Source organism: Stegostoma tigrinum, chromosome 9 (assembly GCF_030684315.1).
Source record: "Stegostoma tigrinum isolate sSteTig4 chromosome 9, sSteTig4.hap1, whole genome shotgun sequence".
Taxonomy (NCBI): Eukaryota; Metazoa; Chordata; class Chondrichthyes; order Orectolobiformes; family Stegostomatidae; genus Stegostoma; species Stegostoma tigrinum.
The window spans coordinates 89,809,172-89,827,576 of record NC_081362.1 but is presented as its reverse complement, the minus strand read 5'-3'; the positions used below and the strand labels follow the sequence as shown (position 1 = coordinate 89,827,576).

Sequence of the window (18,405 nt, the reverse complement as noted above, 5' to 3'; positions counted from 1 at the left end):
ATTAATTTTTAGAGTCTGTGCAATGATCTGAACACAGCAAGGATGCAGCGAGATCTGCCAGGGAAGCCAGTGATCGGATTGGAGTTACAGGGCCCCTCAGGGATCCTAGAGATACCCTGACATCAAGGGCAAAAGACCAACTGAAGATTTCTGCTCAACCTTGAGGGGCTTCAGCATATTATGTTCTGGGGTCTAATTGGGGAGTGAGGGGATTGCAGCAAGACTCTCCCAATCCACTGGGAAAGCTAGAGGCTGTTGCCAGAGATCCCCCAAGGCCCTACCACTGTTCTCTGTGCACTGAACCCAGAGACATGAGGTGACTGGTATGAAAGTAAGGGGTACCTAGTGTGACCACGAAACTGGTCCTACCCCATTTCCTCTGTCATTTGCATTTAGTGAACAGAAAAGGATTGGGGAATAGAATTCACAGTTGGCTTGGTAAGCTACAGTACTTTACAAAACTATACTGTTTTTGCTATGGCAGACTACTCCTCAAAGTCTAGTCCCATCTGGCTGCTACTTTCTGATCCAGCTTCTCTTTCCTATTGTTTCCTTTACCCCTGTGCTCTGGACAATGACCGTTCAGCAAGCCTTCCTAATGCCTCCTGAAGATTCCTGCTTCACTCAGGGAGAAATGTGACTGAGCACCATCAGGAATCATATCATAGACAATACCTGAAGACATGTTGCCAGCAGTCCGCATTGTGACTGCCCATCTCCAGCCCCACACTGAGGATGGCGTCCATGCAGAGAACATGGGCCGTGTGGAGCTGAACACCCTGTGGCCGCCCAATCTGCTCCAGTTTCTGCTCCATTTTCTGCTTCACTGCGGAGATACAACTGAAAGTCAGCCCGCATCTATATCATGGCATCAGTAAGTGGCCCTCTCCCACTTTGAGGTCAAGGTCGCACCATAGGAAGTCCAGGCAGATAAACATATGAATGTAGAAACACAGAAAAAAAGCAGCGATTGGCCATTCGGCCCTTCAAGCCTGCTCTGCATTCAATACGATCAGAACCAATCATCCAATTCAATCGCCTGTTCCCTCTTTCTCCTCATACCCTTTGATCCCTTTAGCCCAAAATATTATATCCAATTCCTTCTTGAAAGCATTCAATGTTTCAGGCTCAACTCTTTCCTGCAGCAGAGAATTCCACAGGCGCACTACTCTCCAGGTGAAGACATTTCTCCTCATCTCAGACCTAAGTTGCCTAACCCATAACCTGAGAGTGTGACTTCTGGACTCCCCAGACATCAGGAACATCCCTCCTGTGTTTACCCTGTTTGCCCTGTCTAGTCCTAGTAGAGTTTTCAAGGCTTCTATAAGATAGGACACCCCCTCCACCCGCCATTCTCCTAAACACCAGCAAACTTTGGTTTAACTGATCCAGTCTAACTTCATATGTCAACTCTGCCATCCCAGGAATCAGTCTGGAAAACCTTTGTTGCATTCCCTCCACAACCAGAACATCCTTCCTTCAAAACTGCACATGGTCTCACTAGGGAACTATGTTCCTGCCATGCGTGGATCTCTAGTACCTTGTGCAATGGTGTCAGTGGTCTCAGGGGTTTCTTTATCCTCCTTCTCATCCTGGACACATGATGCTGCTGACATCTGTGCAAGAGCTGAGGCACAATTGGCTGCAACACCTACAATAGAAAGTTTATATTTCAGTAACAATAACTCATCATGAAATTGTCCAAAGGTTATTGTTTTAGTCTAGCAAATATGTTTGTTTCTGTGTGTGAGTGAGCACAGGTGTGTACAACTGTGTGCATCTGTGTGTGAATGTCTGTGTGTGTGTTTGTGTGTGTGTGTATAGATTCTGAAAAATCTCTACCCTCCTAAGCAGAATGTTTCTTTACCAGAGTGTGATCACACTCTAGCCAGAAATCATTGTGGCTTCACATACGATTTTTAACAGGGCATCTCTTCATGAGCTGTCCAAGTTGAGCATCTGAGCTTACCCCATTGTTTAGCATTCCTCAAACTGACCCCTATTGTTTAACATTCCTCAAACTGATCCCCCATTATTTAACATTCCTCAAACTGAACCCCCCCCATCATTTAACATTCCTCAAACTGATCCCCCCATCATTTAACATTCCTCAAACTAATCCCCCATCATTTAACATTCCTCAAACTGATCCCCATGGTTTAACGTTCCTCAAACTGTTACCAGTTTAGGTTGCCAACTGGGATCTGTGTTGTATAAAGCTTTGTCATGTGACGCCCACCTCTAACATGGGAAGGCCCCAAGAAAGATCACCCAACACAACAATCATTGCTGCAGTCAGTCTATTGTCAGATGGGTGACAGTGGTGGAAGGTGTTTGCTTATAGCAGAGCTTATAAAGAGTTGGTTAGGTGGTCAGATCAGTGCCAGATGGGATTTAACCCTGACAAATGTTGGACAAAACACTTTGGAAGAAGGACCAAGACAAGGGAGTACTCAATGAATGGCAAGACACAAGGCACCTCAGAGGAACAGAGGGATCTTGGGGTACTTGTCCACAGATCCCTGAAGTTGAAAGGACAGATTATTTGTGTAGTTCAGAGGCATTCGGGACGCTTGCCTTTATCCGTTGAGGCATAGTTCATAAGAGAAGGGAGCTCATGTGGAGCTCTACAGAAGTTTGGTTAGACCCCAGCTGGAATACTGCATACAGTTCTGGTCACATTATAGGAAGGATGTGAACATGTGAGGGGGTGATAAGGAGATTCATCAGGATGTTGCCTGGGATGGAGCATTTTAGCTGGTGAAGACAAGCTGGATAAATTTAGGTTGCTTTCTCTGGAACTGAGGGGGACCAGATAGATATGGAGACGACAATGAGGGGCATGGACAGATGACTATAAGACATCTGTTCCCCTTCATTGAAGGGTCAGTAACAAGGAGACATAATTTTACAGTGAAAAGCAGGAAGTTTAGAGGAGATTTTAGGAAAAACCTTTTCACCCTTAGGATGGTGGGAATCTGGATGCACTGCATTGGTGGATAGTTGAGGCATTAAAAAAGTATTTTGTTGAGTCCTTGAAGGGGCATTACATTCAAAACCATGGGCCTAGTGTGGAAAAGTGGGACTAGTGTAGGTAATAGTATGTTTTTGGCGATACAGACTTGATGGGCCAAAGCATCTTTTGTGAACTACATGATTGTATGATACTACGAACAATGGCTGCTACATTACCCACAATCCTTTGCAGTCTAGAAACTGCTCTATCAGATTAACATCTTTCATGTTCGCAGGGTTCTTGGGCATTTGCTGCATTACATCCTGACAAATTGCAGCCAAAGTTTGATGTGAGTTGCTATATAACCAGGGCAATCACAATTCCAGTAGGAATCTCCTGGAAAGCAATTCAGACCAGGAATCCCCCTGACCTGGGGTTGCCAAGGTAAACAGCAGCAGCCCAAGGGCTACTCTGTCCGAGATGAGTGAACCCACTGTCTCCTGGGAATTCAACCTGGAATTGAGTGGCCCAAGTCAAGCATCGGTGAAATTGCCAATCCATTTACTAGAGCTCTTTTACTGACACAACAACAAACCTGGAAGATAATAGGACCACATGAATCACACTGGCCAATTTTGGCATGATAAGTTTCAAAATAGGTCACCTACAGGAGTCAGCTATAGACCAGTGGCAACACATTCACGGCGAAACATTCTGACAGGAAAAAAAGCAGTAGATTTAGGAATTTAGAATTGTGGACTGTATGCAGAAGGTTGAAATATATGAGATCCTGAGGGGATTTGACAGGGTGGGTGCTGAAGGGATGTTTCCACTTTGGGAGAGACTGAAACTAGAGGGCACACTTTAAAAAACCTTTTGAGAAGGGGATGAGGAGGTTTTTTTTTCTTTCTCAGGCGTTGTAAGTCCATGGAATTCTCTAGGCCCAGGCACTGGTGAAGGCAGGGTCATTGGATATTTTTAAAGCTGAGGTATATAGATTCTTGACTACCAAGGGAAATAGGTTCGAACGTATGCACCAACATTCAAAAGAGGAATTAAAGGTTAATGGGGGTGGGCAGGGATGTGGGTTTGAGGCCACAGTCATGATCTCATTGAATGGCAGAGCAGGATGGAGGGGCCGAATGGCCTACTTCTGTTTCTCATTCACATTTCCACATGTTGCTTCTCTCCCCTTCTCCCAACTTTTGGAAAGAAAAATAGTTCTGAGCTGCCAGAGAGAGAGGAAAAGAAAGATAACAGCCAAAGAAAATATTTTTTTCTGAGTCACCTAACAAGGTTTTGGTACAGCTTGATCTTCCTGACTCAACGGAATGAATCCTGTGCCTTCTAGTCGAGACGTAAGTCTGGCAGGGATTAACAGGTGGGACCTTACTTCAGATAAGCCATTAGCTGGCATCGAGGCAGGCTGACAGACCTGAGGGGAGCTTCCAATCTGGGTACCTCGGTAATTTTTCGATTGGGCTCCATGAAGTGATCGACATGCGGCAGGTGCCTAGGAATAAGAATTGTAAACAGGTGCTCGAGAGGACAGTGTGCACTTTTATCGAACAGCAGGGAACTAGAGAACAACTGAACACTGCGTCAAGAAACAGAAGGGGCACCTGCCAATGGCCACTGAATACTAAGGCATATCTATCCAACCTCTGAGGCCAGGGAATTGCATCTGTTGTGGATTTCTGTGCCCTTTCCATTCATTTAATTTACGCACAATATTTAAACTGTTTCTTCTTACTAAACAACTTTGAAATCACTTATGATCCCCTTGAGACTTAAATTTTACAGCAGTACTGCGAGTGCTGGGCTGTAGGTGGTTCAGTCTTCGGATGAAATGTAAACCAAGGCACATCTCGATGAAGCAGATCCCATGGCATTATTTTTAAGAAAACCAGCGGAGACAATTCAGTCTCTTATTTCACTGTAGTATATGGGAGCTCGCTGTGTGCAAATTATCTGCAATTTTCCTACAAAACAACAACTTTATTTCTCTCGGGACCGAAAAGCTCTTTAAGGCATCCGGTGCTTGTAAATCTTTCTTCAGTTACAATGGTTATCCAAATACAATCCTAACACTTTTGCACATGTACGTTTTACCTGACGAGGAGTTTCACACCCTGCTGCGCTGATTTTTTGGTCTTGTTACTTTATGTCACTGTTCAATGTTGGAAATGCCAAGTGATGAGGCCTGAGTGCCCCTTGAACTGTAGGGTATGACCACCAGATGGCAGTGTGGTCTCACTTCTTCCTATTCATTTGTGGTATGTATGCTGCGTTGGGCTAGACCAGGATTGGTTGCTCATTCCTAATTACCCAATGGAGTTGATCAGATTCAAACAGTCAACCCCATTGCTGTGGCTCTGAAACCATATGTAGGCCAGAGAGGTAAGGGTGGCAGATTTCCTTTCTGAAATGACAATTGTGGTCATGTCCACCTGACAACTCAATGGCTTTTAGACACTGTTTCGCACATCACCTTTGGACATCCATGCGGTGGGGAAAAAATGAGAGAGCAACAATGTTAGCTGGTTGCCACTGGTTTAGCTCTGACTCCAGATTTTTTCATTGAGTCAAATTTCACCAGTTGCCATTCCAACCCAAAATATCAGACTGAGGTTCTGGATTACCCGTTCAGTGATATTACTAGGACACTAAAACTGCCTCTCGAATCATTGTGTACCTTGGAGTGATGATATGAACAATGCCACGGGGTGTCTGCTTGTTATATGATATTCCTCCATCTCCACAGCATTTTGCTTTCTATGTTTGCATTCTTAACATCTCTTGGTCTGTTACAGCTGCTCCCCTCCTCACTTTCTCACTCATTGCTCCTTTTGTAAAGGATTAGTTAATGTTTAAGCTTTGGATAAAGGGAAACATTAATTGAAAGGAGCACAAAGTCCTGGTTTGCCAAGCAGAGAGTAATTCAAATCATCCCTCCATCAGTGACTGAAATTACTGCTCCTGGCCGATATCTCTCCAAACTTTTCCTATCCATGTGCTTATCCAAGTGTCTTTTAAACAGTGTAATTGTACCCACATCCAGGAAGTTCATTCCACACACAAACCACTCTCTGTGTAAAAAAATTGCACCTCCTGCCTCTTTTAAATCTTTCTTCTCTTCCCATAAGAATGTGTCCCTTAGTCTTGAAATTCCCCATCCTAGGGAAAAGACAACTATCATTAACCCTATCTATACCCCTCATTTAAGGTCACCTATCAAGTGAAAAATGTCCCTTCCCATAGCAGGATGTAATGTGATGTGAAAGTGATGCTTACAGTACAGGTTCAATTGCTGTACCGCCAGTGCTGACATAAGGCAACAGTTCCGTTCTTGTGCGATCTTGCATTATAAGAAGCTAAAGGGGCCGGAATCACATTACAGCCAATGTAGGTAAGGAAAGTTTGCATTCTACAAATAGCAGTCTAAATTCTTGAATCACGTCACTCCAATTCAGGATGAAGGAACATGTGTTGTAGCAGAACCAACCGTATTAGCTGAGAGCACCCTTCACCTGAGGTGTGGCTGACCCTCAGGTGAAACCACCAACAGGCATCTCGCTCTAAGACAGCAGCCCTCTGGAAATATGTGAATTTCCGTTTATAGACAAGTTAAGTGAATGAGCAAAACCTTAACAGATGGAATACAGTATGAGAAAATGTGAGGTTGTGCTCTTTGGCAGGAAGAATAGAGCAGCTGAATATTATTTGAATGGAGAAAGACTGCAAAACTGTACAGAGCTGGGTGATTTTGGAGGTGCCTGAGCATGAATCATAAAAAATTAACATACAAGTCAGCAGGTATTAAGGAAGCCAAATGTACTGTTGATCTTTATTTCAAAGGGTTGAAATGTGGAGTTCTTGCTAAAATCATATAAGACATTAGTAATGGTATTTTAGTAGCACAATGAAGTGTGTGGATTGGATGCAGCAGTGACCAACCAGAACTGCGACAGAACAAAGAAATCCCAATTAGTAATGGAGTACTGCGAACAATTTCCCAAGGAAAGATATATAGACATTTGAGGCAGTCCAGAGAAGGTTCACTAGGCTCATCCTGGGTATGAAGTGATTTTCTTATGAGAGGTTGAATAGATTGGACCAGATACTCATTGGACTTAGAAAATGAGAGATGACATTATTTAAATGTACAAGATTCTTAGGGGGTTTGCCAGAGTAGATGTAGAAAGGTTACTTCCCCTTGTGGGAGAGTCTGAGTAAGGAGGCACCTATATTAAACAGACTGAGGATGAATTCCTTCTCCCAGAGGGAAGTGGATCTGTGGAATTCTTTGCCATAGACATTGTCAATGCTGGATCATTAAGTACATTCAAGGCTGAAATAAGAAAAAAAATTCACCATCAGGGGAATCACGGGTTATGGAATAAAGCAGGAAACTCGAATTGAGGATTATCACATTAACCATGATCTCATTGATTGGTGGAGAAAATCTGATGGACTGAGTGGCCTACTTCTGCTCCAACATAAAAGATATTTGGAGAGATACATAAATAGGAACGGCTTGGAGGGATACAGGCCAGGACCAGACAGGTGGGACTAATTTAGTTTGGGATTGTGTTTGGCATAGACTGGGTAGACCAAAGGGTCTGGTTCCATGCTGCATGACTCAACTGGCTCTATCTAAAGGTCTTGTGGAGGGATTGAAAACCTTTGGAACTGCCAAGAATGATACTGGCACTGGTTGCTGGCTAAGGTCCTGAACTCAGCACAAAATAGCTGGCCCAGGTTATCTGCCAGTTGGGTGACATTTAAAAGAGGAAACAGCAATTAGGAAAAACACTCATTTGACTGTTCCGACCAAACTCTGCTTCAAAGACAAGATACTTGTAAAACAAAGGATGCTTGTGCCAAACATCGGGGGTCAACTTTGTTACAGACCAGACCAGGCTCCCTCAGAATATTTTGAGAAGGTAGCCTAGACCCTAATTTTTTCTTATTTTAAAGGTAAATGTGACGTGCTGTGTTCCAGACACAATTTGATTGGTCAAATTACTCAATGTTAAGCAAAACACTACAGTTAAAATACAACAAAAGAAAGAACTTAGAGTAACTTAAATCTATTGGAAAACTTAACTGAATAATACACAGTAAGCATGACTAATTAACTGTTGCAATATACTAAAGTCCCATAAACACACCCCTCGGGCAAAAAGGCAAATTCAGAAAACAGATTTTCTCATGCGCAAAGCCCGCAGTAGGTTTTAGAAACCCCAGCATCTAGCTGTAACTGAGAGAGAGGAGAAAATAGCTTCTGCTTCTTCAAGACTCTAGCAGCTTCTGCTGAATCTTAAAGCTAAAAAAGCTATAAATCCTGTTCTGAGAGGGCTGGCCACACCCATCAAGGCTGCTTCTACTGTTCCAACTTTACAGAAAATCCCCCCAAAGGCTTCACAAGCTGTTTACATTACTACAGACTGCTTGGCATTTCTTGTTCAATCTATATCTTAAAAGAAACCAGGACAAAGTACACCTCTTGAAGTCACAGCATTGTCACAACTGATTGGCTATTACTTGAGTACATACAATACTTTAGGAGTACTGTGAGGCATAGGGATGGGATGTCAGAGTGACGGACCAGCACTAAAAACAAACAGGCAATGCCCACATACCTAGTGCACAGCTGAGCCTAGCTGCTTTGCGGAGACCATCCAGGCTCATGCAGATGGCATCCCTCTCCTTCTGGTTCTGCTCCTTAATGCCCTCTGTGCCCAGTATGAATGCCAGACCCTTGGAACTGCCAGCCACCCGACCGGTAAGGGGAGTAGAGAGCGTGTCAATCAGGTTCTTCCAGCAGCCAATCAGAATGAACCGGGCAAAACACATTCCTGATAAAGAAAAATACAAGAGATAAAAATATCCATTTCAGAGGCTTGCCTACATCTACCATGTTTATCCCTTTAAGTATTTTGTAAATTACTCTACCACACAATTGAGCACCTTTATTAAATCTTATCTGGACCCTCTTTGCTGTAAAGGGAACATCCATAGCTTCTCTTTTGTGGACTTTTGAGTGAGGTTTTAACAAAGCCAAACACTCACTGGTAGGTCAAATCTAGTAGCAGCTTTGTCCGAATGGCTCCCACAAGGAGCTAGAAAATAAACCAGTTCTTCAGCGTAATGTGGCAAGATACAGAAAGAGAAGTGATCTTACTGAAACATGTGAGATGCAAAAGTCTTGGCTGATGAGAGGATGTAGGAGAGACCAGAACTCGGGGATAGAATTAAAAAATCAGGAGACTCCCATTTGAGATCAATGTGAAGAGAATTAGCTTTCTCTCAGAGATTCTATAGAGTGTGGAAGTCTCTCCCCAGAGACCAGTGAAGACTGGGTCATTGAATATATTCAAACTTGGGTTACAGGGATGCGACGGTTACGATGACACAGATAGAAAAGCAGAGTTTAGGCCATAATCAGATCAGCCACCAACTTATTGAATGGTGAAGCAGGCCCCAAGGTTCAGACGCCTACTCTCGCTCCTAACTTTTACCTGCAGTCACAGAATCGGGGGTGTTCTTTTCCTGGGCAAGAGGAGATTGTTCTGCTGCTGTGCTGACCATTTGCCCTCCTATTGCACTGCTTCCCAGGCCATCCATATCTGCAAATAAAACACAGAACAGCACTGATTTAGCATGTTTAATGCACAGGTCCTGTTGACACCATTGTGTCTTCCAATCAGTTGGAGACAGGGTGGAAGCACTCATAAAAAACAGTCTATGTTGCAGCAAATAAAACTACATAATCAGCAGACAGTCTATTTAAACAGCACACTGTAGCAAGCAGTCCACAGAATCTATTTCAACATTACAGTACAACAAGCAGTCTATAGAATTTATTTAAAGTAGTTCAGTGTAGCAAACAGTCTACAAAATCATTCTAAACATTATACAGCCGACAGTCTATTGAATCTACTTAAATAGACCACTAGAGTCAGAGAGCCATAGAGCTGTACAGCATGGACACAGACCCATTGGTCCAACTCATTCATCCTGAGCAGATATTCGAAATAAATCCAGTCCCATTTGCCAGCATTTGGCCGATATAGTTCTCAACCCTTGTTCATGCACCCTTTCAGATATCTTTTAAGTATTGTAACTGTACCAGCCTCCATCACTTCCTCTGGCAGCTTATTCCATATATGCACCACCCTCTGTGTGAATAAGTTTCCCCTTTTTCACTCTCACCTTAAACCTGTGCCCTCTAGTGTTGGACTTCCCCATCCTAGGGAAGAGACCTTGTTTATTTTACCCTATCCACCCTCTTCACGATCACATAAACTTCTATAAGGTCACCCCTCAGCCTCACATGCTCCAGGGAAAGTAGCTCCAGTTTATTCAGCCTCTCCCCATAGCTCAAACTCTCCAACCCCAGCAATATCCTTGTAAATCTTTTCTGAACCCTTTCAAATTTAACAATATACTTTCTATAACAGGAAGACCAGAACTGCACACATTATTCCAACAGTGGTCTAATCAATGTCCTGTATGGCCACAACATGACCTGCCAACTCCTGTACTCAATGTCCTGACCAATAAAGGCAATCATACCAAATGCCTTCTTCACTATCCTATCTACCTGGGACTCCACTTTCAAGGAACTATGAACCTGCACTCCAAGATCTTTTTGTTCAGCAACATATCCCAGGACCTTACCATTAAGTGTGTAAGTCCTGCCCTGATCTGCCTTTCCAAAATGCAACACCACATTTATCTGATTAACCTCCACCTGCCAGTTCTCAGCCTAATGGTCCATCTGATCAAGAGCCCAGTATACTCTGTGGAAACTTTCTTCATTGTTCACTATACCTCCAGTTTTGGTATCATCTGTGAACTTACTAAAACTAACCGTACCTCCAATGTTCACATCCAAATCATTTATATAAATAACAAAAAGTCCATATAGCTCACATCCATCGCCTTGCCCTCATCAATCCTCTTCATTACTTCTTCAAAAAACTCAATCAAGTTAGTGAGTTATGATTTCTCATGACAAAGCCATTTTCACCATCCCTAATCAGTCCTTGCCTTTCCAAATACATGTTAATCTTACCCCTCAGGATTCTCTCCAACAACTTGCCCACCACCCATGTTAGCGTCACCAGCCTGTGGATCCCTGGCTTTTCCATACCACCTTTCGTAAATAGTGGCAACACGTTAGCCAAACTCCAGTCTTCTGGCACCTCACCTGTGGCTATCAATGACACAAATAACTCAGCAAGGGGCTCAACAATCTCTTCTCTAGCTTCCCATAGAGTTGTAGGGTACACCTGATCAGGTCCCTGGGATTTATCCACCCTTATATGTTTTAAGCTTTCCAGCATCTCCTCCTCTGTAATAGGGGCATTTTTCAAGATGTAGCTATTTTTTCCCCATGTTTGATATCTTCCATATCTTTCTTCACAATAAACAATGATGCAAATACTTGTTTAGTATGTCCCCCATCTGCACAGGTTCCACACATAGGTGGCCCTACAGGACCTCACTCTCTCCCTAGGTACCCTTTCACCTTTAATGTATTTGTAGAATCCCTTAACCTCTTCTTCACCCTATTTGCCAAAGCTATCTCATGTCCCATTTTTGCCTTTCTGATTTCCCTCTTACATATACTCCCTGCTGCCTTTATACTCTTCTAGGGATTCATTCGATCCCTGCTGTCTATACCTTACATATGCTTCCTTCTTTTTCTTGATCAAAACCTTAATTTCTTTAGCCATCCAACATTCCCTACACCTACCATTCTTGCCCTTCACACTAACAGGAACATACTGTCTCTATACTCTCGTTATCTCATTATTGAATGCTTCCCTTTTTGCAGCCATCCCTTTACCTGTGAACATCCACGCCCAATCAATATTTGAAAGTTCTTGCCTAATACCATCAAAATTGGCTTTCCCCCAGTTTAGAACTGAGTTTTAGATTCAGTCAATCCTTTTCCATCACTATTTTAAAACTAATAGAATTATGGTCTCTGGCCCCAAAGTGACCCCCCACTGACACCTCAGTCACCTGTCCAGCCTTATTTCCCAAGAGTAGGTCAAGTTTTGCACCTTCACAAGTAGATAAATCCACATACTAAATCAGAAAATTTTCTTGTATGCACTTAACAAATTCCTCTCCATTCAAAGCCTTAACACGATGGCAGTCCCAGTCTATGTTTAGAAAGTTAAAATCCCTTGCCATAACACCCTATGTTTCTTACGGATAACTGAGATCTCCTTCAAATTTATTTCTCAATTTGTTGCTGACTTTTGAGGGGTTGATAGTACAAACCCAATAAGGCGATCATCCTCTTATTTCCACCCAAATAACTTTCCTGAATGTATTCACAGGAATATCATCCGTAAGTACAGCTATAATTTTATCCCTAATCAAAAACGCCACTCCCCTTCCTCTCGTGCTCCCTTTCTATCGTATCTACACCATAGAACATTAAGTTTCTAATCTAGTCCATCCCTGAGCCTTGTCTCTGTAAGTGCTATGGCATGTTCCCAACCATGCCCTGAGTTCATCTGTGGTATGTGTTAAGCCTCTTGCATTGAAATGAATGCAGTTTAATTTATCAGTCCTACCTTGTTCTCTGCTTTGGTCCTGCCTGCCTGACTGTTTGATTTGCTCCTTTTCCCAAATGTACCAGTCTCAGAATGATCTCTTTCCTCACTTTCTTCCTGCACAACACCTCACCCCGACTTACTAGCTTAAATCATCCCAAACAGCTCTAGCAAGTCTCTCACCAACATATTGTTCCCTTCCAATTCAGGTGCAATCCATCCTTCTTACACAGGTCACTTCTATCCCAGGACAAATTCCAAAGATAGAAAAGTGTGAATCCTTCTCCCCCACATCAGCTCCTCAGCCACGCAATCATTCTCCTATTCCTACCCTCACTAGCTCGTGGCACCAGGGAATCTAGCTATTACTACTCTCAAGGATCTCCTTTTTAATTTCCTGCCTATCATCCCTATATTGCCTCCTCCGAATCTCATCCTTTTCTCTTCCTATGTCATCAGTTCCAATGAGTACGACGACCTCCTGCTGGGCCCTCTCCCCTTTGAGAATATTCTACACCCTCTCTGAGATATCCTTGATCCTGGCACCAGGGAGCCAACACACCATTCTGGTTTCTCGCTCTCAACCACAGAAACAACTATCTGTGCCTCTGACTAGAGAGTCCCCTATCGAAGTCAATCGCTTGGAACCTGGTGTACCCCTCAATATATTAGAGCCAGTCTCGGCATCAGAAACCTGGCTGTCATTCCCGTGACGGTCAATCACAGCCTACATTTTCCAAAAAAATGTACTTGTTTGAGATGGGGAGAGACATAGGAGACTCCTGTACCACCCTTCTCCGTCTTGTACCTTTCCTGGAGGTAACCCATCCTGTATCTTCAGTTAACTCCTTTCGTGCAACTACCATTCATCACATCCCCCAGCTCCTGTAAATTTCTCATTGCCCCTAACTGCCTCTCCAACTGATCCATGCAATCCGAGAGGATTTGCAACCAAGCATACTTCCTGAAGACATAGTCATCGGTAACATGGAAATTCTCCCTAATCTCCCACATCTGACAGGAAAGAGCACATCATTCTACAAAAGGCCATCTTTGCACCTTAACAATCTACAGACCCAGAAAATAGCACAGTCTTATAGCTCTAAAAAACACTGCTCCAGGCTAACTAAGTACCTACATTTTATATTTTTAAAGTTTAATCCAGAGATAGATCTCAATAAAACATTTAATCAAAAAAGAACTCACACTACTCACTGAGATAACAAGGTGTAGGGCTGGACGAACACAGCAGGCCAAGCAGCATCATAGGAGCAGGAAGGCTGATGTTTCGGGCCTAGACCCTTCCTCAGAAAGGGTCATTTTCTGATGAAGGGTCTAGGCCTGAAACGTCAGCCTTCCTGCTCCTATGATGCTGCTTGGCCTGCTGTGTTCATCCAGCCCTACACCTTGTTATCTCAGATTCTCCAGCATCTGCAGTCCCTACTATCTCTCACACTACTCACTATTGTGTATTTAGGGAAATAAAACAGTGAGGTGAGCTGTGAACTCTCTCACACAAGTTTCTGCAAGGTCAGTGATGAATTTTGCAGTTTGTTAATTTTTTTCGTAGATGAACTCCGATGTCCAGGGATACTTGAAATCAAACAGCGGAACAGTCAGCTGTGCAGATTCACTGCTGGATCAGACATCAGTGTAGGTTACTTTCACTGTCTATGTGGTCACTACCTTTGTCTGTCTTCCTCCTTTTTAAAATGCTGTTGTTTTGATCTTTTCTTTCCCAAACTTTCAAAACAATGTAACAGCTTAAAGAACAGTAATTATGGCTCCTAGAATTCAAGGAAATCAGCTCCAACACGGAAAATACCTCAAAAAAGGAGCGGCTCTTACAGCCACAACTTTTTCCCACCCTCCATCTTGGATTATCCAGAATCCGACAATAGTCTTTAGGATCTAATTAAACAGTGCATAACTATAATCCGCAGAATCTATTTAAACAGTCTAGATTGAAGTCTATATATTCTACTTATATTTAAGACAACACCAAAGAAGCTTCAGATTCTCTGAACTATTGCTACCATAACTCATGACTGAAATTACAGCAATATGCCCTGATAAAAGCAGGCTGATTTCTAAAGCAGTATCTACTCTGACTTAAAGATCTGCACTCCTTAGTATCTCCTGATTTCTAAAGCAAGAAGTATTAAGTGAAGATAGTTATCCTGCACATATTATGAGTATTAAAAGAATTCCAGGCACTTACAGCAGTGCAGGCTCCAGGTATGAATGTGAAATCTCTACTGAAGTGTTCAGATCTGGTGTATAACAGCAAGCAGGACGGCAAGCAAAGAGGCCAAGGTATGGAGAGTGAAATGTGAGAGGCTCAGGGTAAGAAATGGAGAATGAAGTGGAAAAGGTGGGGTTCTGAGATCAGGTAAGTAAATAGGTGGAGACCAGACATTAGTGCGTGGTGGTGAATTACACGTGTGCCTATGGATAAAGTGGATGCCAAGTTCCTATATCCGTTGCACAACAACGATGGTGTGGCATCAATGCCCTTGAGGTACAAGGTACAGTGAAAGTATAATAGGAATATCCAATGTAAACAAAACCAGAGTCGGTGCAGGGTGCAGCCATTAGATGGGACTGTATCCTGTCCGCATCTACAGCAACAATACTTTGCATTTCCTCATTCTTTTAACATCGCAAAACACCCCAAAATGCTTCCTTCACAACAGGGATGAGAATCCAGAATCTGACACGGAGCAACATAAGGGGATACTGGAAAAGGTAACGAAAGAGCTGGTGAAAAGGGGCAGGTTTTAAGGAGCACCGTTAAGAGAGGAGAAAGTAGAGAGATGGAAAGATTTAGAGAAGGAATTTTGGGATATAATACCTGGGTGGCTGAAAGCACATTCACCAAAGTGGTAAGCAATAGACAGCAGGGAGAGGCAGAACTTTCCCACATACTCTTCCATCATACATTTCGGTGAAGATTCATTCTTTATCCCGTTCCATGAAGTTAAGAATGATGGATGGACAACTCACCAGTTAACATAATGATGAAAGGCAGACCATGTTCCTCTGCCGTTCCCCAGTACCCAGCTTCACCCAGCAGGTTCCGGTCAAGCACCTGGTGGTAAAGCTCCTCGATCCAGGCCTGTGACAGCACCATCAGAACCCGACTGCTCTGAACCTGCCTCACAAACTCCTTCTGCAGAAACACAACCAAGCATCTCAAAACCACTGTACAATCATATTTATCAACAGCAGTTATTAGCTCTAGCCCCTGATGCTTGGCACCTTAAAATAAATGACAACTGGGTGAGTCTATACACAGAGTTGGTCAGCACATACTCTCAACAGGAATAACTGTTCTGGTCTTCGTGGAGACTTTTAGTGGGAGTTAGAAGGAATCTGCCACAAGTCCTTTCTCTTGGACTGGAACACTGGTTTGTAGTGGAACAACCAACAACTACTATCGAGTGTTAAGAAGAACAGAGCCTTGTCTTAAACAAGATGTAGTTTGTTGCATAATAGTAATTATGTTCATGTTTCAATCATTTGTTAGACATTCTTACTGGGACTACTGGGAAACACAGATAATGTGAGCACAATCAAGAGGTGTCAAGGGGCTGGGGGATGAAAGTACATGACCCATTATTACAGACCGACTGGAATTTACCCGAACACCAATTCAAGGAGATTCCCTGTCTGTTAATTTCATTGTCATAGAGTCATAGGGTCATACAGCACGGAAATAGAGCCTCTGGTCCATCAGGTCCGTGCTGAATATAATTCCAAACTAAAGTTCCACTGAAGTAATTCACCAAAGATCCTTAGACAGCAGTTTCTACAACTATTTCCATCTAGAACAACAAGGGCAGCAGATACATAAGGACACGACCCCCTACAATTTCCCCTCCCTGTCGGTCAGCATCCAGAAATGTATTACTGTTCCTTCACTGTCACTGGGTCAAAATCTTAGAATTCCCTGCCATATGGCACTGTAGACTCTGAAGCCAAGGGAGAAACCCTCCTGCATGAGGTGCTGTTTAATCCAAAGGCCAAAACCCAAAGACCAAGTGCTTACCAATGATGCAGGGACGGGTGCTGGTTTCTTTCGGTAGTAATCACAGGCGATCAGCTTGAGGTTGAGTGACAGCGCGTGGAAAGCCACCAGGTACAATCCATCTGCATTCATCAGTGTCTGACAGCAGGGACCCTCACTGCCGTCGATGCCCGGAGAATGTAACAGTTCTAGAACAGACATAGACACACACGAGTCTGTCACCACATCAGCTGCTGAGCAATGGCAGGACACTCACAATCAATGTTACCATCGTGAAATGAAATGGGGAGACCATTCCCTCTTTGGAGTGGCTCGGGGTGGGGGGAGTGGATTGGAGGATGTTCTGTTGAACGCATAGGGTTCAGTGAGTGTACTGCTGTACCTCAGGCATTTCCATCAGAAAGCCAGAACCTGCATTTATATAACTACTTATGATTTCCCAAAGTGCTTTGCAGCCACTTTTGTGGTGAGGTCACTGCTGTCATGCAGCAAACGTGACAACCAATATGCACACAGCAAGATCCCACAACAGCATGGTGACAATAACCAAATTATCTGCTGCAGCCACGTTGACTGAGGGGTAAATTTTGACCGGGGCGCTAGGGAGAACTCTCTCACTTGTCTTTAAAATCATCCCATGGAGTTTTCACATCCACCTGAAAGAGAAGATATTCCTCGATTTAATGTCTCATCCACTTCTGACTGTGCAGCACTCCCTCCGCATCCACACCAAGAACAGGAACCTGAATACATACTCCAGTCTTCGAGCTGATGACCTTTCACTCAGAACTGAGTAAGCATACACGACGAGAGACAGTTACCAACTGTCAAAGTGCGACCAACAGCTTGGAACAATCTATCGCTGGTCTACATACAGCTTTGACTGATTACACAAAGGCTTAAACTATCGTAGTCATAGAGTTCCACAGAACGGAGATGGGCCCTTCAGCCCAAACCGGCCCATGCTGACCAAAATGTCTATCCACGCTAACCCTATTTCTCTGCACTTGATCCATGTCCTTCTATCCTTTCCTATCCATGTATTCATCCAAATACCCTAAGGTTATAAGGGATAGGATTTATAATCATCTAGAAAAGAATAATTGATTAGGGATAGTCAGTACGGTTTTGTGAAGGGAAGGTTGTGCCTCACAAACCTTATTGAGTTCTTTGAGAAGGTGACCAAACAGGTAGATGAGAGTAAACCGGTTGATGTGGTGTATATGGATTTCAGCAAGGCGTTCGATAAGGTTCCCCACAATAGGCTATTGTACAAAATGCGGAGGAATGGAATTGTGGGAGATATAGCAGTTTGGATCGGAAATTGGCTTGCTGAAAGAAGACAGAGGGTGGTAGTTGATGGGAAATGTTCATCCTGGAGACCAGTTACTAGTGGTGTACCGCAAGGGTCGGTGTTGGGTCCACTGCTATTTGTCATTTTTATAAATGACCTGGATGAGGGCGTAGAAGGATGGGTTAGTAAATTTGCAGATGACACTAAGGTCGGTGGAGTTGTGGATAGTGACGAAGGATGCTGTAGGTTCCAGAGAGACATAGATAAGCTGCAGAGCTGGGCTGAGAGATGGCAAATGGAGTTTAATGCAGACAAGTGTGAGGTGATGCACTTTGGTAGGAGTAACCGGAAGGCAACGTACAGGGCTAATGGTAAGATTCTTAGCAGTGTAGATGAGCAGAGAGATCTTGGTGTCCATGTACACAGATCCTTGAAAGTTGCCACCCAGGTTGACAGGGCTGTTAAGAAGGCATACAGTGTTTTAGCTTTTATTAATAGAGGGATCGGGATCCGGAACCAAGAGGTTATGGTGAAGCTGTACAAA

The 18,405-nt window shown here is 43.4% G+C and overlaps 1 protein-coding gene across 2 annotated transcripts in view; it reads right to left on the bottom strand.

Annotated features, from left to right (window-relative positions):
* arfgef3 (ARFGEF family member 3) overlaps window positions 1-18,405 on the bottom strand; it is a 147,864-nt gene that overhangs the window by 57,522 nt on the left and 71,937 nt on the right. For both annotated transcript variants that reach the window (XM_059648743.1, XM_059648744.1), the window contains exons 13-18: window positions 16,589-16,755; window positions 15,544-15,709; window positions 9,481-9,588; window positions 8,602-8,817; window positions 1,541-1,651; window positions 676-826 (exon numbers count right to left, since the gene is read on the bottom strand). In XM_059648743.1, coding sequence (XP_059504726.1) covers window positions 676-826; window positions 1,541-1,651; window positions 8,602-8,817; window positions 9,481-9,588; window positions 15,544-15,709; window positions 16,589-16,755 — 919 coding nt within the window. The remainder of the gene's footprint in view (window positions 1-675; window positions 827-1,540; window positions 1,652-8,601; window positions 8,818-9,480; window positions 9,589-15,543; window positions 15,710-16,588; window positions 16,756-18,405) is intronic.